This window comes from Halichoerus grypus, chromosome X, assembly GCF_964656455.1.
Source record: "Halichoerus grypus chromosome X, mHalGry1.hap1.1, whole genome shotgun sequence".
NCBI classification, from domain to species: domain Eukaryota; kingdom Metazoa; phylum Chordata; class Mammalia; order Carnivora; family Phocidae; genus Halichoerus; species Halichoerus grypus.
In genome coordinates this window covers 114,748,982-114,767,566 of record NC_135727.1, presented here as the reverse complement: position 1 = coordinate 114,767,566, position 18,585 = coordinate 114,748,982, and the positions used below count along the sequence as shown (strand labels likewise).

The window sequence follows — 18,585 nt, the reverse complement described above, 5'->3', positions numbered from 1 at the left end:
GCAATGTTTACAATCCAACTTTTTCCCACGCTCTTTTATCCAAAAATGAAGTTCAAAAAATATGGCCCTAAAGATCAAAGTGCCTGATTTTACTTATTTTATTAGATCCAGATATGTTGCCTTTATTCTTAAAAAATTACTGGCTTTCCATTCAGTTCCATTTTATTCCTCTTTAAATGTGTTATTGTCTACCTTAAATTACCTCGGGATGTTTTCCTAGATATGCAGTCAACCATCTGAAAGTAATTTTTCTGTCTGGTATGTGGGGAGTTTGATGGGTATATGTGGCATGCTTGTAGCTTAACATTCCTTACTACACTCATTTTCATCAAAATATTGGCTAAAATATTCAGAACAGATGTGTATATGTGTGTGTATATGTATATATTTTTTCTCCTTAGACTCTAGAGAAAGCTTTTTCTGTGAGCGTTAAAGCGTATGTCAGATTTCTCTGCAGTCTTTTTTTCAACTCTTTGGCAACTGTAAGAGAGAAGATTGCTTCTCAGGTGCTGCTTATCACCCTGAAATTTAATGATTTTAGCATGTCTGAGGAGAGAATTAAAAAGGGGGGATAAATACAATTGAAAAAGGCAGCAATTCAGTGGTATTTCAACAGACATCATGGGTAGCCTAATATAAGAATGTTTCTACATATCAGGAGGCATATCCTAGTTCTTTTTTTTTTAGATTTTATTTATTTATTTGAGAGAGCATGTGCATGAGTGGGGAGAGGAGGAGGGGGAGAAGGAGGAGCAGACTCCCTGCTGAGCAGGGAGCCCAACGTGGGGCTTGATCCCAGGACCCCGAGATCACAACCTGAGCCGAAGTCAGACGCTCAACCAACTGAGCCACCCAGGCGCCCCTGGACTCCTAGTTCTGATGTGTTACGAAACCGCTCTCTAAGGCTTGATTTGTTAGAAATGAAGGAGGTTGGTCAGGTTGACATCCTACATTAGAAGGAAGGGAGGGAGGGAGGGAGGGGAAGGGAAGGAAAAATGAGGAGGAGGGGAATGGAAAGTTGACAGGAAGGAAGGAGAAGGAAACTATGAAAATAAAAATTAATGGTATAGCTTGGACCCTTTTCAGTCCAGTGTGTGAGGAAGTCCCCTGTTTACTTTCTTTAACAAGTAACCAGTCACTAAGTATTGAACAGTTCCTGTGTTTAAGGCACTGTGCTATGTGCTGCAGATACCACAGTAAACTACAGAGAAATTGCCCCTGTGAAATTTACATTCTAGAAGAGGGGTAGAATTCAAGCAACTAATTTAATAAATACTTGTTTGACTATAAATGGCATGCTATGAAGAAAAACTACAACAGAAAATGAGAACAAATACAGAGAAACCCAACCTAGAATAAGAGGTCAAGCAGAGCATCCCTGAAGAAATGACATTTTCACTTAGCTCTCAAGGGTGTATGTGAATTTAACAAGAGAAGAGGAGAGGAAAATCAGAGAAGGACAGAGAGTCCTGGGTACCAGATGAAGAAAATGTTTCAAAGAAGGGAGTAATCCTCTGCATCAAATGCTACAGATAGGTCAGAAAAGTCAAAGGTTCTAAGAATTGTCTATTGGATTTAGTAACATGAAGGTGCTAGTGAACTTGACAATAGCAGTTTTGGTATAGTTTTGGGGGCAAGAGCCTAATCAGAGACGGTTCAAGAAAGAGCGAGGAGGAGATTCCACATAAAAGTGGGATCCTACGCTATTTGTCTTTCTGTGTCTGGCTTATTTCATTCAGCATAATGTCCTTCAGATTCATCCATGTTATCACCAAATTTAGGATTTCCATCTTTTTATGGCTGAATAATACTCTGTTGTATACATATACCACATTTTCTTTATCCACTCATCCGTTAATGGACGCTTAGATTGTTTCCATGTCTTAGCTATTATGAATAATGCTACAATGAGTATGGGAGTGCATATATCTCTTTGAGATACTAATTTCATTTTCTTTGGATATATACCCAGAAGTAGGGTTGCTGTATCATATGGTAGCTCTGTGTTTTGTTTTTTTGTTCTTGTTTTGAGGAACCTCAATACTGTTTTCCATTTTATACTTGAAATTTGATAGTAGATCTGAAGTGTTTTCACCACACATATCCACACATACAAATGGTAATCATGTGAGGTGAAGGATGTGTTAACTGGATTGTGGTCATCACTTCACAATGTATATGTACATTAAATCATCACATTGCACACCTTAAAAAATCATGTTGTACAGCCTTAATATATAACATTTTTATTTGTCGATCATACCTCAATAAAGCTAGAAAAAAAGGAGAGGAATTAGAGAATGAGAACATAAACAAGTTTTATATTCTAGGAGTTTTTCTGTAAAGGGGAGCAGAGAAATGAGGTGGTAGTTGAGTGGTACTTTGTTGGTGAAGAGAGGTGTTGTTTTTGTTTTTTAAAGGTTGGAGAAATTGCGGCATGTTTATTTGCTAATTGGAATCATTGGGTCGAAAGGGAAAAATTGATGCTGCAGGAGAAAGAAGCAAGCATTGCACAAGAGATACTTTCGAGTAATTAAGAGGGACTAGAATCCAGTGAAGGGCCTAGTAATTTGGGATATCCCTAACATCTAGCATCCTTCCATTTCAAGCATTCAAAAAATTTTAATCAGTACCTGCTCTGGGTCAGTATCTTTGCCAGGAGCACTCATAACAAAGATACCTAAGACCTAGTTTCTGCCAAAAAGTAGAAAAACCTTTAACAGACAGATATAATACAGTATAATAATATATAAGAATACATATATACCAAAACACTATGAAAGAGCCCCGGAGAGTGAGCAGTTAGCTCTGCCAAAGGGCATTGTAGCATTTGCAAAAGCACCAAATATGCTTTATTATCTAAGGGAAATGTCAATTTATTTTCAAGTAAGTTTGTATAGTAATATTTTATTTTATTTTATTTTATTTTATTTTATTATGTTATGTTAATCACCATACATTACATCATTAGTTTTTGATGTCGTGTTCCATGATTCACTGTTTGCATATAACACCCAGTGCTCCATGCAGAACATGCCCTCTTTAATACCCATCACCGGGCTAACCCATCCCCCAACCCCTCCCCTCTAGAACCCTCAGTTTGTTTCTCAGAGTCCATAGTCTCTCATGGTTCATCTCCCCCTCTGATTTCTCCCCCTTCATTTTTCCCTTTCTACTATCTTATTTTTTTTAACATATAATGTATTATTTGTTTCAGAGGTACAGATCTGTGATTCAACAGTCTTACACAATTCACAGCGCTCATCATGGCACATACCCTCCCCAATGTCTATCACCCAGCCACCCCATCCCTCCCACCCCCCACCACTCCAGCAACCCTCAGTTTGTTTCCTAAGATTAAGAATTCCTCATATCAGTGAGATCATATGATACAGTAATATTAAAACATAGCAATTTCATTTTAAAACAAGTACTTTAAATCATTATAAAGTACTCCGTCATTGTCAGTATTCTTTTTTTAAAAGATTTTATTTATTTATTTTTATGTATTTTAGAGAGAGAGAGAGCACAAGTGGGGGAAGGAGTAGAGGGGGAAAGAATCTCAAGCAGACTCCACGCTGAGCATGGAGCCTGGTGCCAGGGCTCGATCTCATGACCCCAAGACCATGACCCGAGCTGAAACCAAGAGTTGGACACTTAACTGACTGAGCCACCCAGGCACCCCTCATTGTCAGTATTCTTAAAATTATATTTAGTGTTCTATTTGTGTTTAATTACAGCTAAATATAGTTCATAATTTAAAAAACTACTTGCCATCAACTTCAGAATAAAATTCAAACAAAATCCAAAAATAAATATCTTTCAACTCTACATTTATTAGAATACAGTAAGAAATACAGTGCACAATTCCTGCCTGTATGGAAATCCAAGTCAGAAAGCTCCAAATGTACAAACAGATATAAACAGCCAAGTAACAAAATAGTTCAACTGTGAGACCCTAGCACAGAGATGTCACAAGGTTTATGAGAGGGTATCAGATGTACTCTACAATTAATAAATGTTTTATGCTTGGAGGAATAAAAAAATTAAGAGGAAGTGGTCAGCAAAATTTTTAATAGGGCTCTTTTTTTTTACTGTATTCTTGACTACTATTATTAATTTTCATCATGAATTAGTAAATACAGGTGTCACTACCTAAAGAGATGTCTTAAAATTTTTCAGAGTCTTTTTCAGAGATTTATTATTAGTATATGTACATTTCCATAAGGAGTGAGTCAAATGTGTTTAATAAGCCTTTAAAAGTCATTACAAACGTAAAAATACTTTGCATATATTAATAATAGTGTACATTTGACCTAAATCTAAAATAATGCTTATAGTACTCTTTTTTTTTTTTTGACTAGTAGTACTGTAGCAAACACCATAAATTTCTTTTTCCATTTGAACTTTGCTGTTTTGTGAAATTACAATACTGCTATACCCGTGCAGTGGCAAACATTTCCATGCTGCAATCAAAGATCTCTGTATTTGGAATTAGAAATAATCTAAGCCATTCTCCGTTTTTCAATTTGCCAAGGACTGCGGTTTATATGAGCGTTTCCTCATTCTCTTTTATTAAATCTGTTTCAATATTTCAGCACAATAAAAAAATTTATAAAAGGAGTAATACTTATAAGCAACATTATCTCTTATAACTAAACAAATAATACTTTTAAAAATAGGTATTTTTACTTGCATTGCTAAATTCAGAGCTTTATAACTAGTAAAAAGCAAAAGCCTGATGTCCTCCAAAAGTGAATTTTAATTAAGATTTTTATCTCAGTTTTTTGTTTAATTCACTACCTTTTTCTCAATTTTATGTTAGCAATATACAGTATACTCTACTAAAAAATCACCAGTCAGTGTTCAATCTTCTGCAAATTTTTTCCTATAGTTAGTAATATAACCAGGCATATCAAAAGCTTAATTACATGCCTCAATGACTTAGCTCCTTGAGAATCTCAGAGAAGATGACCTGAAATACAACGAATACAGTTATTTATTTCATATTCTATGCATGAAGTATGTTTCTTCTTGGCTTTGTGCATATATATTTGCCTCCAAACAACCAATCAATTCTTTAAAAAGTATCAAACTACTTTATATATACATATAATGACATATAGAGCAAGTAAAACAACTGCTTATTAATTGGATTGTTCACTTTCCAAAAGATTTTCTTGGTGACATGCAGAAACAGTTTAGGGCTGTTACTTGCTTCAGTTTCAGTGCACACATGCTGAAATGGACTTTACTTGAAAAACCAGATTCTAAAGAAATAAGTTGTAGGAGTTTCGAAAACAAAGAATTCAGAACATTGAAAATGTGGAGGATTGATTCTGCCAAGCAGTTGAATAGACATGACAAAACTAGACCTTTCCTAAAAGCTTTACCCAACCCTGGGAGGGCAGGATATATTGACCTGCATCAGCTCTCCCAAAGTTCTCCCTTGTAAAACTGCAGAGATCTACTCCATGAGAATTTTGGAATCTTAGGTGATTGTTTTTAAAGTCGTTTGCACACCTTGAAAGGAAGCCACTTTTAAATAAACACTGCATTTTTTTGACTCATTAATAATTTTATCATATCCAGTTCATTCTCAGACTTTCAAAGAGCTTAGCAAAATATACTAGGTAAACTCTATCATTGTACTTAATATAAATCCATAAGGTTACATTTTCCTTAGGAACAGAATTAGAAGTCTCCTAACAGAATTTTTTTTTTAAATACATGGACCGATCATAGTAATTGATCATGAAATTTAGCTGGGCAAGAAAGGAAATGAAGAGGATATACAGTGACCTAGAGGTGTTGGAAGGTGGGAAGATCAGTAGATTCAAGGAGGAGGATATTTGGACTTGGAATGCTGTAGGGATGGCACTAGAAATACAGAAGATGGTAGTTGAAAAGTGGGATACTAGAAGGGATTACAGCCTTTGCAGTTGACAGGTTAAGCATATGACCACAGGAGTAGGTGGAGGAGAGAACCTCAAGAAACTGAGAGACCAGAATATTGGATGGTGAATATTGAAGTCACCAAGAATTATGGAGTTTTTAAAGCGGGGTTTAAGTGCCTGGGTTTCAACCCTGGTACTACACACGTCCCAACTCTGTGTCCTTGGGCCAGTTACATAACCTGTCTCAGTTTCTTCATCTAGTAAAACGAGAGTAATGATAGTATATTTCTCATAACTATGAGGATTAAACAATTTAATACTTATAAAACCCTTAGACACTTTTTGGCATATGGTAAATGATATATAAGTGTTTAGTAGTGTTATCACAGGCATCATAATCATCATTATTAGGATCCAGTCCCGTGTGAGTCTTGGCTTTTCATTCAGTTAAAATTTATTAAGCAGTTATTATATACCAGGCATTGTGCTAGGTATCCTTTTTAAACCTTCGTATGATTTTCTTTGGCTCTTTTGTGCTTCAGGAATTCCAAGTTGATTGAAAATAATGCACCGCAGTCTCACCAAAAAGTTATCCTTGAAGTCTATGCCATGAGTTCTGCTTGCTAAAGTAAAATGCTATTTAGTAAGAATACAAACAGAGGGAAACAGGACAGGCCAAAGCAGTGATTACTTGGATCTGGAAACGACTTGTTCACAATAGCAAAAAAGATGCTTGGGAGGGCAGACCCAGTTATAGGCCGTAAACGGGAATCTAGCCATATTGCTGAAGCCTGGTGGTATATCCAAAATGTATTGTGACAGGAGTTAAGACGCAGTGAAGATGAGAAGTTAGCACTGTAGCGTTCCAACATGCCACAGTGGGTTAATGTCCTTGCAGGCAGGTGAAACACAAGGGGCTACTATCTTGGAGATTGACTATCAAGATGTAGACACTTGGGCATTGGGGAATAAGGCAGAGATCCAGTGACTGAAGAGAAAGTGAAATCCCTAAAATAGTGATACTCTTTGTAAAGGGCCATACCCTTAAAATCTGGGGCTCCTAAGAGAGCAAACCTAGGCTGTTCTTTATTATTTATAAAAGGATGCCTTAAGATTGCATTATCACCTGGCCAATTGCCACAGGCAGTTTCACCTTCTGGCTCAAAACACACATTTTTCATCTACACAAATGCCAACCATAATGTTGCATATGAGTGAGTGTGTTTTGCAGACTGTAGCTAAAAATCAGTGTTAAGTATGAGCGGACATGGGGAAGAAAAACAATGTGATGTGAATTTTGTTCTCTGTGTTTAGGCAAGCTACGACCTATATCTATGCCAGTGGAATATAATTGGGTGGGGGACTATGAAGATCCAAATAAGATGAAGAGAGATAGTAGAAGAGGTAAGTGTTCTAGAATTTCAGTGTAGGCTGGGTTGTTGGAACAAAAAAGCAAATTTAAATGTTCTTTAAATAGGTTGTTATGGCTTCAGTGGAAAACTTCATTCTCCTATTGATTTTATGATACACCCAAACCGACTCAGATCAACGTTTGACTATCTTGATATGTTATTAAATAGATATCTTCTCTGAATGTCTCTTAAGGGATTCAGGGTAGATAAGTACAGTGTAAAAAAAATAAATACCTGATTGTTATGTGAAAGTCACTATTTGGAAAACAACGTCAGAAGTGTGAAACTGCATAAAAGAATTAAGTTCAGTGAATAGGAAGAGTTTGTGATCAGTCCCCATTGGTCCGCAATGCAGCCTCACCACTTTTGTATATTAGTACAGTCTTAAAATGAGTATTGACGTACATGAATAAAGCTAATGGAAACTGGGCCAGTGAACTCTAATGAAAACCATATAGAAATGGAAAAAAAAAACACTTTGGTTTTTTTTCTTCTGTTTGCTGTTCAGGGTTATCTTCTTACTTGGGGGTGGGCTATACTTGAAGTATCTACCAAAAGTAAGTTTTTATGTTCACTTATCCTGCTATTGAGGTGAGCAGTAAAGAGAGCCACTGAAAGTCTCACTACTAAATGGGATTCGACCAGCTGTGGATATGGTGGGCTACTTCCGCTTTCTGAAATATAGAGCTATAAAGTTGTAGATAAAAAATAAAACAAAGCAAAAACTATTCATAGGGCCTCAGCTCACTAAGCTTCCTTCATAATATATTTAACTCATTTGCCTGTTATTTCTAACCGATGTACAGAATTTACCACACAGGGATAAGCAAGCATGAATATCTGCTTCATTAGTCTAGTTAACACTTATTTCACAGAGAGAACATTTCAGAAAATGTTGGTAAATACAGGAACATTGACAGATTCCTTTACATCTATGTATTCATTCCATTTTCCAAACTTTAGTTTCTAGCTTCATTTGTGTTATAGAATTAATCAAGAAAAAAAATAAAAAGAGAAACATATATGCTATTTCTGAGTCACTGTTTTGGGACTTCATATGATGATGATATCTTGGGGGAAAAATGCCTTATGAAGTTCTAAGTGTTGGCTATCAGTTTAAGCATAGATTCTATGAACTAAGTTTCCTGACTCTTGGTTCAAAATGTGGGCTTTAACTTCTCCAAGGATGCTAGTCTGTTATAGGTCAGTGTTTGTCATCGATTTTTAGCAGAATCCCCCTGAGGGAACTTGTTAAAAATTTTATGAGCCGCACACCCAGTGATTCTCATATAGTTGGTCCAGAGATAAAACTCAGAGAAATAATCTGTAGGCTATTTCTTATTGCGCTATGATCCCAAATGATTAAGATGCTCTATATTTTCACTACATATGTATTTTATAAATTAAATCAAGTTACATTTCTGAAATGAAATCTAATAGCACAATCAGGGAAGAGTGGTAAATTTGGAATATCTGCATATTTATATTAGTGTATTTATCTCTTTTTATATAGAAAACTCCCTACTCCGATATATGAGCAATGAAAAAATTGCTCAAGAAGAATACATGTTTCAGAGAAACAGCAAAAAAGACACAGGGAAGAAGTCTAAAAAGAAGAGTGATAAGAGTAATAGCCCGACTCACTATTCATTGCTACCTAGTTTGCAAATGGATGCACTGAGACAGGACATCATGGGCACGCCTGTGCCAGAGACCACACTATACCATGTAAGTAAAATTTCAAAGACTCTGTGCTATAGCTTCTATTGGGAGCCTGGCAAATGACTCTTTTGGGTAAAGTCCAGATTGCTTATCTTTATCCTATTGCCAGATTTTCACAAAAGATCGTAAGTTTAGAAATGTTTTTAAAAACCTTGATGGCTAGTTGATTTGTTCTTCAGGTCATATATTCAATGAATTCATATGTTGTAGCAGGTTCGATTTTTTTTAATGAAATAATATGCTCAGACTTGATGGAGAATAATTAATTAGCTGATTGATCACCTATAATAATAAACAGTAAATAGATAGCTATAAAATTCAACATTAAAGATAGGATTTTGGGGGCACCTGGGTGGCTCAGTCGTTAAGCGTCTGCCCTCGGCTCAGGACATGATCCCAGGGTCCTGGGATCGAGCCCCACATCGGGCTCCCTGCTCAGCCAGGAGCCTGCTTCTCCCTCTCCCACTCCCCCTGCTTGTCTTCCCTCTCTCGCTGTCTCTCTCTCTCTCTCTCTGTCAAATAAATAAATAAATAAAAAGATAGGATTTTTAATATGTTCATGAGCATTTCTTATGTGCTAGACTTGGAGCATGGTGCTCAAGGTAAAAATGAGAATACATAGATAGCACATTATTATATAGAAGGGGAAACTGGGCCAGTGACTCTAATGAAACTTAGGATCTTTTAATCTGTCAGTGCAGTGCAGTGCAGAAGGTGTACCATCTAGGTATACAAGGTGTGAAAGATCTAATGGCTTCTACTTGAGTTACTTTTCTGAGCCTATCTTTTAAATCATCTGCTTAGTTATTCCAAAGCTCTCTCATAAAACTAGAGTGTAGAAAAATATTTTCATTTATTTGGGTGGAAGTAGGAGAGCAATAAGCACTTCTAGGTGCTCATTCTCTACCCTCCCCAAGCCTCTTCCTCTCTAAGAGATAGTGCCCATGTCAAAAGTTGCTCCCCTAAATGACTGACAAATCAAATGATTATATTTGCCACAGTTATTTGTAGTCAGTCTGAAATCAGTACTCTTAGCTGTATGAAGGGGGCCACTTTTGCTGTCGGTAGTCAGAAATTCTGTCTGAATACTGAGCTCCCTCTAGAATCTGGTGCTCCAGTCATAAGTAATGTTGTCCAAACAAAGACCTAAACATAAGAGACAGCTGGTCAGTTCGAGAGGGAGGTTGGTAGTGGGAAATGAGGCTGCAAAAGGAAGAAGAGGCCACTTCCCCCAGAGCATGTAAACTATTAAAAGAGTTTGGATTTATCCTAAGAGGAGAAGTAAGCCATTGAAGGCACATTTAAACACTCAGCCTTTGCCATCCTGTCAAGCACATCTGGACAGCGGTAGACTGTATGAGGAAGGAAAATAGATGAATCTTGTGGATTTTGAGTTATTAATTTATGGAAGATAGTAAATGGTGAATCAAACTGGTAATGAGGAATATCCTGAGGATTGAGTATTATAGAGGAGTATAAATTGTTACCACTTTTCTGAAGGGCATTATTTAGTTTTATGTATCAAGAACCAAGTCTAGTAACTTCACTTCTAGAAGATTATTCTAAGAAAGAAATCAGTTCACTTTTGCCTCCTACTTTTATTATGTGACCTGAGTCTGTAAGAAGGTATTTCCCAGATAGGTGATATCTATCCCAACTAACTTTTGACAGAGGAACAGCATACAGTAAGGAATATTGTTCATTGTTGGGGTGGGGGAGAGTCCTCCCATGTAATACTGACCCACTAATCCCAGAGTAGAAGGCTTGACACTTTCTAACTCTATTCTCTGATTTAAAAGAAGCTAAATAGTTGTTAGCCCCAAAGTGCATGCCTAACCAATGTTCAAATGCCTATAGCCAATGCTCAAGAAGAGAAAACAGTAGGGGGTTTTCACTAGGCTCTAAGTTCCCTTGAGGACCTTATAAGCCTTGTGCTTATTTAGTACCTTCATGGTTATCAAGGGAGCTTGACCACATTTGTTGTCTTTCAAACTTCACAACAACCACATTGGCAAATGACAAAACTCAAACTCAGAAAGGTTAAGTGATTTACCCAGAACTGTGTTGCAAAAAAGTGTGCGAGTAAGGACTAGAACCCAGATCACCCACTTTGAGTGGTCTTTGCACACTCTACCCTGCTTCTCTATGCATGGTAGGCATTCCTACCTATGCTTTAATGACTGCATGAGTTTTGAAAAAGCTTGACTTTAAGAAACATGTGCCTTCATATGTTGATTTTAATAACATTTTCAGTATCTGGATTGACTTGTACCCAGATTTCTCTTTTGCTCTGTGTTACTATTTTTTATTAACTCCAGAAAAACATACAGATCTGCTGCTGTTATAAAGCACAAGTAGCTCTTTGGCATAATCTATTGCTGAGACTATGGAGTATTGTAGTTAAAATTGTCTGGACCTTGAAGGCAAAACAGCGTATGCTTATATGATTGTTTCTTATACTTCGTAGGAATTTGTGGTTTTTTAATCTGTTTATGCACACCTATTTAAAAATTAAAGGATTTTTCCTTACATTAAATTGTCCCAAAACACAAGATCAATATCAATATTTAATCACCTTCATGATGAACCACTAATCATTCTTACCAGTTATTCCTTTGGATAACACAGCCATTTTTAAGTGGAAGAAGACTCTGAAGATTGAGACCTGAGTTTCATAGGCTGCTATTTCTCCTGTGATATACTAGCTCCCTATCTTAGTTCACATTTAGACAAAATTTAGTTGAATTTAATAGCAGAAGTATATCAACATTAAATACCCTTTAAACAATTTACAAAAAAACTGTATTGTGTATGTGGCAGGGGAGGGGAAGGGAGGTTCCCCATAAACAGACCTAGATTATAATCCCCATTGGTCTATTTTGGAAAGCAGCCCAATAAAAATACACAAAGCAAGGCACATACAGTTTGATTTCACTATTTGACTCATTCCTCTTAGCAATTATAGCAGAAATGTATATATATTAATAAAGAAAATTGAGAAGTTTATGGTATTATAAAATACAGTTTTTTATTAATTCCATATATTTGTTATTCCAGTATGCATATTTTTCCTTAAATTGTTTAAAAGGAACTCACTCACTATGTTCTGACTACCCTGATCATCCACTAGTCTTTGCCATCTCTTTCCTTTGTTGACATGCTCTGCCTTGTACTGAAACTGCTTTTACCCCTTCCCCCTCCCCCCCCCAGTGACTCCCATCTAAACCTGAAATTACAGAAGGGCTTTGTCTAATCACTACCCTCTAAACTAAAAAAGCTTCTCCTATTAAAGTCTCTTAGCACCCTCTATATTTTCTTCAAAACCTTTTTTATGATTTGCAATTATATACTTATTTATGTGATTATCTGCTTAGTGTCTTTCTCCCTTGTACATAGCAGGGAGGGCATGTCCATGTTCATGACAAGAAAGGAAAGTTTTTCCATTTTGTTCAGCACTATATTTCAACACCTAATATAAGCATAGTATCTTACAAATGCTCAGTAAACATGAGACAAATAAATGAGTGAGTGAGTGAATGTGACAGGAACTTCACTGTCCTTCTCAGGATCTCTCTCAGTTGATGTCCTCAGCATGCAAACAGCTACGTCAGGTCCTGCCCAGCACAAACAGGCCTTCAGGGGGAGTGTAATTGTAGTGGAAATTGCCAGGAACTTATTAAACTTATTACCATAGTCTCAGTGTCCCATGTGCCTGGGGAAAGCCTTCGGACTCTGAATATCTAGTCATGTTTACCTAGTCCATATTACTAAATTCTTCCTTGGTTTATCGATTAACATTCCATTTCACTCCAACACCTGGAACCCTGCCCTTACTGGCACCTCTGCCAAGGAGCATCTGTCTTGGTTTCTGCTACAGAAGACACACCATGTGCAACCTCCCTCTGGCTACCCACCCATTTAAAAGAGTATTGGAAGCACCTGGTAACTTACACTTACCATGTTGGGCTTCCAATCAAAGCAGGTCCCAGTTTGCCCCTTTAATCAGAGTGATTTACAGGACTTCCCTGCTTCACGGGTGCCACTAGGGCAAGAGGATTAGTTCCCCCTCAGTCCCCACCCCACCTCCTCTACTCCGGCTCAGTTTCAGTTCCCGCTCGTACTTGCTTTCTCCGTATCACTGCCATCTCATTAGGGAGGTCACAATATACCTGTCAGCCAAGTATGTTAGGGTATTTTTCAAAAGAGTGTAACTTTATATTACCTACTCACTGATTCTCTGTCTGAAAATGCAGGAGTTGTTAGCTGTCAAAGCCCTCATCTGACCTTGAGAGCATAGGAAGAAAAGGCAGGCAGCAGTGTGTAAGGGCGAGAGAGAAAGAGAGAGGGTGGAGGGAGAGGGAGGGAGACAGAAATTGAAATGTAGTGATAAAAGCTTTTAGATAAAGACTTTAGATAAAGAATGACTAGATTCAGGTCTTTTTTTTTTTCCTTAATAAGATATACATATGACAACTTGCTCTCACATTAAAGCTGCTAAACTAAATCCATAAACAAAATAATAACTTATTTTAAATCTACAAGCTGAGATGCCAAAACAAGTAAAATTTGGTTATGGATCCAGGCAACATGCAGGTGTACTTTCATAAACTGATTAATGTGATTTTAGATGGCTTATTTAAAACAGATTTAGAGTAGGTGTTCAAAAATCTGGATAATCTTTTCATAACATTCCAACACTTATGTGGTTTGTCTTAGTTATTTAGGATATAATGGCAAACATTCAGTTGTTGTTTTACTCCTGATAAATACTTTTAGCCATCCTCATCAACTTGTGAAGGTATTTTTGGTGAAACTCCTGGAAGAAGGAGGTGGGGAGCCGTTAAGAGACATTTTTTTAACTTTACAAGTAGATGAACATTATGAAACAGACACTCTTTTAAGTAATTTACAAATCTTAACTCATTTCATCCTCATAACAGCCCTATGAAGAAGGTGCTGGTGTTATCCCCATTTTATAGATTAGGAAGCTGAGGCACATGGATTAAATAAATAGTAAGTGGTAGAGCTGGGATTTGAACATTAACAGTCTGCCTCTTAGCATACTATGTTGCCCCTCAAAAAAAAAAAATAACATAATTTAACAGAAACTCTATAGCAGTTCTAGTAGTGTCAACCATCTGTAAATCCAAATCTAAGTGCTGTGGAATATATATTAAGTAATAATAATATTGCAAGTGCTACTACTAATAGTAGCTGACATTTATTGATTGCTTTACTAAGTTCCTATGCTAAGAAGTTATATACATTATCTTATTGAATCTTCAAATTGACCTTGTGAGGTTGCTACTATTATTATATCTATTTTACAGAACTGAAACACAGAGTTTACCTTACTTGTGGTCACACAGCCGGAAAATAGCAAACTTGAAATGTGAGTTCAAGCAGTCTGGCTCCAAATTTCACGTTTGTAGATGAAAAAAGCCATTTCTACCCATAAGTATTTTACCATCTATTAGAGAAGACAGAGCTATTATTATCACAATGAAGCGAAGTATGCTGTATTGTCAGGATATAAACATTTATAATTAAATTTATCTGTAGTCATAAACGTTGGTTTGTCTAATTGCAACTGGACTTGGCTGCATTGTTTCAGGATCAATGAAACTAAAATAAAACTAAATTTTAGTGGCTAAAAAGCCATCTCTGACCTGACAGTTGTTTATAACAACCACTTCCTCTGCATTTTGACTTTACCCACCTGGAGAGCAGCCGTAGTACAGTGTGACCTGATGTTTCTCTTCACCAGGGTGCATGCAGACATGTTAGATATCCACTGTGAACATTATTGTATTGTATTTGTATGTACTCTCTGATTCCTATGGATGACTTGATTATTTCTAGAGTGTTAATGTCAAATTCAGTAAAGCCCTGCATACCGTGAAAAGCATTTTTTATTGGGCCATTTTACTAGAGCAGTGATTCTCCACGTATAGGCTGTCCTTGGCAGAGGGCTCCTAGTGGCTGAGACTTGATGCAGAAATGGAGTTCCTTTCTTTGATTCTTGTGGGCAAATAACACATAAGTACATAGACTTTCATTTTTACCTGTGACTAGATATTGCTTACTAATAACCTACTACTTGATTTTAAAAGGTTATAAATTGAATAATTATAAAATAATGCATTAATAGAATTTACCGAATATTCTAGTTCACTGTTTCTCCAAAAAGTCTCATATCCATGCAACTGATGGTGCAGTCACGCTCTTACTGCACAAACACAAGTGTAGATGGTTTGGGTTCCCACCATTTTCGGGAGGAATGCTATAATGATATGTCATTTGGATTTGTTTTAAGTTATCTGTAGTTTTCAGATGCTGTTTCTTTTTCATTATAAACTATCGTTAGACTTCATCACTTTTGGTTTTCGTTTGTTTTAGTTTGCTTGCTTTTACCGTGTAGCATTTTGTGATTCATATTACTCACAATTTTCTAAAAATGATACTATGAATCATCCATACCCAACAGTACTTACATAGTCATAAAATGGGGACCAATGGACCATGGGATCTGTTAGTGTATCTTAGGGGGCCACAATCAAAAACTGTTAAGAAGCCCTGCTTTAGACTGAAGCCAGTCTTTTCAGTTGCATGTGTGAACAAATGTGGGTTTCATTCTGCTAGTTCCTGGTTAGATAATGGCTGCCAGGAAGCAAAACACAAAATCTGGCTTCATTAGAAAGGCATCATGCAAAGCAGGACTCAAAAGAATTGAATTAGGAATTTATTAAGTTGAAATTTATTAAGTTTAAATCTTATTACAAATTCCTCGTTGCCTTTGAAAAAATAAAATGAAACCTAAATTGTGATGAGAGGTCTTTGACTTGGTTGTTAAGGTCAATATTTGGGGACGTACCTGCCTTGATCAGAGAAGTCAAAGAAGCCCCATTCTCTCATGTTGTAGACCTATGTCTTCCAGCTTTATTCATAAAAATATCCTCAAATTTTGTTGGCAGTAGGCCTTTTTTGCTCCCATAATCGTCTTTTAATCGATTTATTCATAATTCATTTAATCAAGCATCTCAAGTTTAATGATAAAACTCCAGTTAAAACTATTTTACCCCTAGAACTCTTTAAAGCCTCTTCTGACTGAAGAATTATAATCTATATCACATTATTTTCTTCACCCAACTCCTAAATATATTACCCCCTTGACAGTTTTAGCACCCCCTGATTCCACAATACAAGCCTAATGGTTTGCTGTATACCCAAATGTCATACAAAGATTCCTCTTAACAAACTCTATGTCTGCGTCTCTTGGCCCATATCTTATATGAGAATGAAGTTTAGGGCACAGTTAATGACTACCGTTACATTCTAGTTTCTTGAAGAAAACTTTTCCTAGAACAGTGTTAAATTGTTTGCAGCCTCCATGGACCCTTCATTGGCTTTTGGCTCAGACAGCAACTGGAAGTGGGCCAAAGTACACAAACTCAACCTAGAGTCTCAGTTCTAAATGATATTGCTAAATCTGTTTTTTAACATCTCTGCAAATATCAGGCTAGGCCAAGAACAAGATCCTAATAGACCTGAACCCAAAACCATCTGGAATGTTGAGAAATAGATCAGTGTTTCAGTTCCTTTTCTTAATGTGCAAATAATTTTAAATTAACTGGATGCAAACTTTCCTGCTATAAGAAATAGGAGATTAAGTTATCTTCTCATACTTTATTTTATTGTCATAAATTTGGAGTGGCCTTGAGATAGTGGTTCTTGTATCTAACCACCTCCGAGTAAGAGGGCTCAACATTAAAGAAGAGGATTGCCTTTTCTAAGATTCAGATGGCCAAGAATAATGCTGTACTTCTAGAACATGAGCTTGAAGTCAGCTGTATAAACCTAAACACATTTATGAACCTCAGTTTCTCATCAGTAAAAAGAGGATAATACTTACCTAACCTGGCTGTTTCACTATTAAATCATACATTGTATATGAAGTTTTTTTCCACTGTGCTGGGCACATAGTAACTATTCTTAATGCCATATAGAAAAGAAATTAATTCATCTACATGGAGGGGAATTTACTTCCTGATGAGCAAATCAGAAAGCTTTCTAGGACTAAAACATACGTCCTCTTTGGGCATTAACGAGTGTATCAGTTAGGGTTCAATCAGGGAAGAAGAAGCACTAAGTAACATGGAAGAAAGGACTAGATCCTACTCAGCTAAGGAGCTGGTTAAGATGCCTCAGCAGAGTCAGTGGTCGTGAAGAAAATCTGGATGTGAAGCCAGGGAGAGCAAGATAAACTAGAACCCAGGAGCACAAACTGGAACCCTGCCACCAACGTCAGCGACAAAGCTGGTTGGTGCCTTCCGCCGTGGAGATTCACAGGCTCCTGGTCCGGGACTTGGGAGAGCTGAGGTTGTGGGCCCAGCTGCCGAGCCATACCAACAAGCAGCAGAACAGTGACAATGTGGGTGAGTTGCAGCAGTGGGTGACATCCTGTGCCAGCCTTCAGGGCATCAGGCTGCCGCTTCCCTTGTGTTCTCCAAAATTCATGCAAATTGATTTGTGGCCCTAGCTAGACCCATACAGAGAAGGGAATTCTGAGACACGTAGTTCCCGCTTTGCCAAATTGACACAGGAGGAAGCCACCACATTGAGGTGTCCTTTTCTGTGGCCACTGTAGGTGCCTACCATGTAAAATCTGCTTTGCAAATTCTCTAGTGACAGTCTGCACGAGAATCAGCGGTCATGTGAAAAATTCTAAATTATAAATCTGGAGTGGACTCAAGGTACAGCCCACCTCTATGAAGGTATCTTCCCTACAGCCCACTGACTTAATTTTCCAAAGCATATATTGGAAAATATAACTTCAAATTGTCATTTATCTATCTTCAATCAAGAGACTGACTAATAGAAGCAATAATTAAGATAACACATCTAATTTACCTAAAGAGGTTTCTACTTAATACAGTGTATTCCCCAATTCCTCAAAGAATTCCTTTGCGTACTCTGAGGAGGAGTACCTCGACCATGTTACCTGAGCCAGTTGCTGAAACTCCTTCACGTAGTTGCGTTTTAGCATCACGTCCTCATTTTTTATCAGACGACTGCCATGAGGAACAGCCATGTGAAATCCACTTCTTTGTTTGCCATAAAAATATTTCTAAGGCTACTGTGTTTTCTACTCCTTTGTGCCCCCCCATACATGTTTTTATAAATGGGTAAGAGCTTTGACTCCCTGTGATAACAGTGTATGTGGAGTATCTGCTACAGTGTCTGGCACTATGGTAGTGCGCCAGTATTCTTAGTATCTTGCCTCCAACCGTACTCCCAAGATGTCCACACCAGCAGGTTGAGAAGAAGCCCGACCTCATCTAGGTGCATTTAAGGCAACCAGTACCGGGGAAGTGGCAGCACACATCAGGCCCTGTAGAAATCTAATTTTTCATATCTGAGCTTGCATAAATTGCTTTCTTTCTCTTACTCAGTTTTCTCATTTACAAGATGAGCATAGCACTGCAGAGAGGACTCGGGAAAATGCCATCTAAATTGATAGCATAATGATGATTTGATTCCTGCTGCAAACACAG

General features: G+C 37.2%; 1 protein-coding gene across 5 annotated transcripts in view; it reads left to right on the top strand.

Annotated features, from left to right (window-relative positions):
* CNKSR2 (connector enhancer of kinase suppressor of Ras 2) overlaps positions 1 to 18,585 on the top strand; it is a 267,319-nt gene that overhangs the window by 174,756 nt on the left and 73,978 nt on the right. For 3 of the 5 annotated variants that reach the window (XM_078064917.1, XM_078064915.1, XM_078064919.1), the window contains 2 exons: positions 7,212 to 7,301; positions 8,823 to 9,037. In XM_078064917.1, coding sequence (XP_077921043.1) covers positions 7,212 to 7,301; positions 8,823 to 9,037 — 305 coding nt within the window. The remainder of the gene's footprint in view (positions 1 to 7,211; positions 7,302 to 8,822; positions 9,038 to 18,585) is intronic. The other 2 variants (XM_078064918.1, XM_078064916.1) reach the window with 1 other exon arrangement.